Raw genomic sequence first — 6,318 nt, forward strand, 5'->3', positions numbered from 1 at the left:
ATATATATATATATAATATTTTAAATTTATATAATAGCAGGTAGGCCTACAAAAGTAAAACAATTACATACCATGAGCACTGAATGGTGGACACCGGCACTATATAAATCTCCAGAATTATTATTATTATTATTATTATTATTATTATTATTATTATTATTATTATTATTATTATTATTATTATTATTATACTGTACGTTGGCATTGTAGACAAAAAATACATCCGATTTTACTATATATTACTGTTAAGGTTTACTGTTTGTTCATTATCATTTTTAATAATTATATTGGCTTATTTGTATTGTCTGTCATTTATAGAATTCTGCGTTTAATTTCAAAATAAGTAATAACTTTACTATATAAATAATATTTTAATTTTTTTTTAATTATTTGCAGACATGAAGGAGTCGAAGTTGGGCACAAATACTGTTGCCATCAGAACTATAAAATACACGACGTTCGCCGGCCTGTGCATTCACTTTTTGGCCTGTTTCTGGTATATGCTCTCTTGTAGTGGCCGTCATGGAGATACCATCACCTGCGAAAATGGAACATGGGCCACAGAATTAACCCCAAGTAAGTAGGTGTAAACATCGTAGAGAAAAATCTACTGTATATAACTATTATGTATTTAATAATTTGTCAGTCATATTTTTTAAGTAGATGGCTTGACGCGTCATATTCTTGCGTATAGCCAGGGAAATTCAATCTGAATTGTCGGATCGGAAAGCCTAACGAACCAATCAGAAAATCTGATCAGTATGTTTAGAGACGTTTTGTTCAGCACATTGGAAACGCGGTCTGAATATTGGTTCAGATCCGATGTGAATGCAGTTCACTTTTTTTTTTATAAGAACACATTTTATAAGAACACTGAGGCTGAAATTGCTTAAAAATTAAGAACAAAATAAGAATAAATTGAGGCTGAGGTAAAATTTCAAATGAGGTTTATATTTTTAAAAACCAAAATATTATATCTGAACATTATCTGTAGTAGGTGTGACTGTAATACCCTCTATAATAGAGTACAGTAGGTGTACCTATCTGATATTTGGGGGCCATTTTTTGTGGGGTCACTTTCACCTACATTCAAGTACAGTGCATACTGCCGTACAATTAAATAATTTTATGTTTAAAAGGTGTGTAAACTAAAAACCAAATGAGAACATTTTGAGCCTGAAATCGGCCAAAAAATAAGAACACTGAGCCTGGGCAAAATTTTACTGGTTCTTATAAAAAAAAAGAAAAAAAGTGTAATAGTGCAACTGAGCTTGGTGAGCTTTCTAATTCCAGGGTATTGGGTTTTATTCCTATGAAGTTAAGGATTTTGTTGAAATAAATATTCATTTGGATCCAAATATAATTTGTATGAAATTTTTCATTTGTGTTGATCCAGAAAAAAAAAAAAAAAAACAACAATAGTAAAAAAAAAAAAAAAAAAAAAAAAACAACACATAATACTCACACTACGTTTCGCGAACAATCCGTTCGCTTTCTCAAGTAGACTGATGATGAGGGGCCCCCTCTTAGTGTTGTGGTCCAATATGATATCATCATAGATATATGATAGAATGTGTCCTCCTTCATCTCTGTTCATAGTATCTGTTGTTTTTCTGATCCATAAAGATTCTCTGACTCTTCGTTCAAACCATGAGCTTTCTTTTTGTAATATTTTTATGTCCCAAATTGGAATATGATTTAGTTGCATGATCGGTGATTGCAGATTTATTTAAAATTTTTGAATCGGACAACCTTGCTGATCTTGTTCGGATTCCTACTGTGTTCTTTTGAACATCTGTTTGTTGATGTTCCTGAATCCTGGTTTTGAGTGATCTTCCTGTTTCACCAATATATACTTTTCTGCAATTTAAGCATGATACTTGGTAAATGCAGCCACAGGTTTCCTATTTTTGTATTTTGTCTTTAGGGTGGACAAGTTCTTGTCTGATCTTGCTTTGTGGAATGAAGTACGTGTTAATTTTGTGTGTTGCTAGTGTTCTCTTTATCCGTTCGGACATCCCATTAATATACGGAATACCTATCGAACCTCTGGCCTTTTCCATTTGATCTTTAGTTTGGCGTTCACTGATGTTTGATGCTTTATTCTTTCTTCTATTAAAAACTTTCTTAAATGCCCATTTGGGATAGTTACAATTGTGTAGTGTTCATTTGATGTTTTCCATTTCGTGATGTTTGTCTTCTTCTGTTGTAACTATATTGTCGCATCTGTCTACCAAAGTATTGATGACGCTTACCTTATGATCTAACGGATGATGTGAGTGAAAATCCAAATATTGGTTCGTGTGGGGTGGTTTTCGATATACTGTTGAACTTAGGGAACCGTCATGCTGAAGGGAAATGGTAATGTCCAGAAACGGTATCTTTCCGTCTTCCAGATTTTCAATTGTGAATTGAATGTTTTTCGACGGATCTATGTTGTTGAGATGATTTAAAAGTGGCGTGGTTGTATTCTTCAGAATTATAGCTAATATGTCATCTACATATCTTCTCCAATATGATGACATAAAAATATTACAAAAAGAAAGCTCATGGTTTGAACGAAAAGTCAGAGAATTTGTATGGATCAGAAAAACAACAGATACTATGAACAGAGATGAAGGAGGACACATTCTATCACATATCAATAATGATATCATATTGGACCACAACACTAAGAGGGGGGGGGGGCTCGTCGACGACGCAGCGATGTACTTCGACCTCAACAACACCGAGGTGACGTCAGACAAGACTGGCGAGAAAGCGAACGGATCGTTCGCGAAACGTAGTCTGAGTACTATTGTGTTTTTTTTGCTGGATCGACACAAATGAAAAATTCATACAAATTAAGGATTTTGGCTTCTCACGACAAAAAGTAATAATCTTCATAACCAGACCTAAGTTTATGTAGAGCTGTGTATGTTTGTCTTGTGAAATGGATTGTTACTTGGACAACTATTGACAAACTCTTAACCTATGTCTAAATAATCATCCATATTCCTCGCTATTACTGTGTAATATGCTACTATTAATATAATTACTATTGCTATGTTATTGATGTTACTCTACTACTACAATTACTATTACTATTGATATTGCTAATGATGAACGAGCGTAAGTAGTAATTACGAATAGAGCATAAATTCTTCTCACAAATAACCACTTCAGTTGCTCTGATCGCTATTCTTGACCTCGTCAGACATCCGCCAACTTAGCTGTCATGTTAGTGTTGTTAACAGACATTTATTTTCATCTATGCAAACCTTAGTCTTAATTCTGCTATGTTTCAAACAGTCTTCTATGCTACTTATCAAAGAATATATTAATGCACGCCATTTCAAACGATTTCAGTCTGCTCTGAGTAATAGCTGTACCCATTTCGTTTCCTTTATCGTTTAATCATGATTTGATGTTTTGGAATCACATTCACTTTAGTAATCGCCATGAAAATGGCTAGCGCGGACAGGAATGTTTTCAATCAAAAGTCATTCCAACAGCCACCAATTCATATATCTTAATAACTGGTTACATAAATCGGCCACTAGTGACAGTAAACACGTTTATAAAAAGTTAGAAATCTGACATATCTGTATAATTAAGAATGCGCTTTGAAATTACTTGCAACTGTAAATATAGTAGGTATACGCATGAAAATTGGCTATGAATATTGCAGGAGAGCAAGTTGTGTCAAATGTGTTTCGCTGACAGAAGTATTAAAGTGGCGATTTGATGTGATAGTCGCCATTTATTATCGTACATTCTAATGATATTAGACAGACTACGATCTACGTCACAGCCAATGGCAGAGATGCGGATCTCATGAAATTTCAAGCAGGCAGCAGGGTACACTTTTGGGTCCCCTTTAAGTTATAAAACGTGAACACGAGATTGTCACTTTAAGGAGTGACATTTAAAATCGGCTAAATTCACATTGTAGTCGAACATGACAAGTTCTTGCACTCTTAATTTATGAAACAAATAAATGGTGACAATGTTATACAACTTGTTTATATGTATAAGAAATTGTTTATAAATTTTCTTTTGGATTATGTTGTAACATTGCTTGTAACTATTAACGATAAAGTTGCCCTATCAATAAGTCATAAGGATTGAAGTTGCAGTAATAATATATTAGATTAGTTGCACTGCTACCGGATATGATACGGTTTGCCATACGAATAGAAACTGTAAATGACAAAAAACGCAAGTCAGTCATTGCCGTAGATCACAATAGTAAAATAACATACTGGCTAATTTTTACTTTTGTTAGTAATTATAGTTCGGTGCTCCTTCATTTTTTTTTTGGCGGGGGGGGGGGGGGGGGGGGGGGGTGGTGAGGTCGCATTTCAGCGTAAATGCACATACAGATAACGGGTATAATATAGAACTTAAGTAGTAATCTACAGTAAATAATGAAACAATATTCGTTGTCAAATTGATTTAAACAAAAATATTATCTTGAGCCTCCTCTGCATGATTAAAGCTAACCTACTTTAACTATGCTCACAGGGCGCTGGGGAAGCAATACGTTAAGATTGAATAATCATAGTGCTCATTTCATTTTGAAAGCTTTTAACGCGAACTTCACAGAATCATTAACTGCATGAAATGAATAAATGAGAAGGAATGAGCAAAAAGAAGCAAAACAAACAACATATAAACTGTAATGTTGCTATCGTCAAGCTAAAAAGGCACGAAAAGCTGATATAAATCATGCGCTCTATGCTTATACTGATGATACTTGAGGTGATTCAGCCATTATAGTGGAAATGTTTAAAAAAGGGACCATTGACAAACTTGCTCTTAGTAAGATAGTTTAAATCATTTTCATAGAAAAAATATACCAAGAGACACTGAGTTCGAGTGCACTCAAATTTTTAATTAGCACAACTTGACAAGTTGCGACACACTTTTATACTATTAAAAAAAAGTTTAGGCATAGACACAGGGCTAATCCCCATCGGCACAAACAAATTTCCAAAATTACAAAGAGGGGGACATTGAGATAACGAAGATTAAAAATAGGTCTTTTATCTAAGTTATGACTTTGTTGTAGTTAGAAAGGGTCGTAGTCGTCTTTGCCAATTATTATTATGACATTGACAGAGACCTACTTAAGTGAAGACACCGTTGAAAAAAGATATAGGGCCCTAAGTGTTGGTTATTGTTGGTACAGTGTAACTACTTTCATATTTTTCCAGTAAGCAAGTTGATTAAAAAAATAAATGTTTATTTTCATTTTGTCATGATACAAGACTTACCAGAAACTAAGAGTCATTTCAGTTTTTGAATAAAGTTATATAATAATTTTTCAGTAAGGGAATACACCTGTGTTGAAATAGTACATTGAGTTTGATCAAATCAGGCTATTAAATGTACGTAAATCTATAAATAGCTTTTTCACCATAATTTTTTTATTGCTACAAACAAGTTATAACAAATACACTTGCCAATTACCATACGTGTGTCCTATATACATAGATTATTGAATAATACTATAGTTGAGAACGAAAACTTTTTTTTGTGAGTTTGAACATAAACAATTGAGTACAAAATATTAATAATAATTAATGATTGGAGTGGAATTGAATAACCTAGTGGTTAAGATGCCTGCCTCCTAATCCCAGGGCGCTGGGTTCAATTCCTGTGACAGCAACTTTTTCTTACGTTTAAAAACAACCCCAAGACTCATACAGAGACTTCGTTGATAAAAGCGTCACGTTATTCAATTTATTTAGGAGGGCCCCTGAATATCAGTCGACCTTCTAGGATACGCTGGAAGGGCCACCTTCTATAAATATGGTTTTATAAACAATAATAACGTGTTTACTACAAAAAACATGAGATTATTTAGCCTACATTTGAAAAATTGTAGTATTATGTGGATACACAAGGCCAGTTTCCATACAATCATTACCGATACAGTCCACGACGCAATCGGGAAGGCTGCCCGATTTGTTGGTGACAAACCAGGTTCAAGTTAAGCTGAATTGTTTCCATACAATCGCTACACGTTATCGCCGACAGCTTTCGGTGAATCTCGGTTTCCATATAATCGCTCACCCTATCGGCGACAGTCGCCGACAGACGTCGGGAAGGTTGAACCTGATTCAACTAGCCGATTGCCTTGCAGACAATGGCGGCGCTACGGAGGTAAAGGGGCTACATCCCCCTCCCCCCGTCGGGAAGGCCTTCCTCCCCCCCACCCGGTCGGGGAGAAAAAGAAATAAAAAAAAATGTATTTTGTACATAATAATAGACTCTAAAATCGATCAAATAAGCCTTTGAAACCCCTAAATTGTCATATTTTCGGTGGGGTGG

At 34.6% G+C, this 6,318-nt stretch overlaps 1 protein-coding gene across 2 annotated transcripts in view; it reads left to right on the plus strand.

Annotated features, from left to right (window-relative positions):
* Positions 1 to 399: 399 nt before the first annotated feature.
* Positions 400 to 6,318, plus strand: part of LOC117110323 — a 115,472-nt gene continuing 109,553 nt past the window's right edge. For both annotated transcript variants that reach the window (XM_033252992.1, XM_033252994.1), the window contains exon 1: positions 400 to 576. In XM_033252992.1, the coding sequence (XP_033108883.1) occupies positions 501 to 576 (76 nt within the window). In that variant the 5' untranslated portion in view covers positions 400 to 500. The remainder of the gene's footprint in view (positions 577 to 6,318) is intronic.

The sequence above is a fragment of the Anneissia japonica genome, unplaced genomic scaffold (assembly GCF_011630105.1).
Source record: "Anneissia japonica isolate Jap-2015-1 unplaced genomic scaffold, ASM1163010v1 scaffold5350_len443212_cov192, whole genome shotgun sequence".
NCBI lineage: Eukaryota > Metazoa > Echinodermata > Crinoidea > Comatulida > Comatulidae > Anneissia > Anneissia japonica.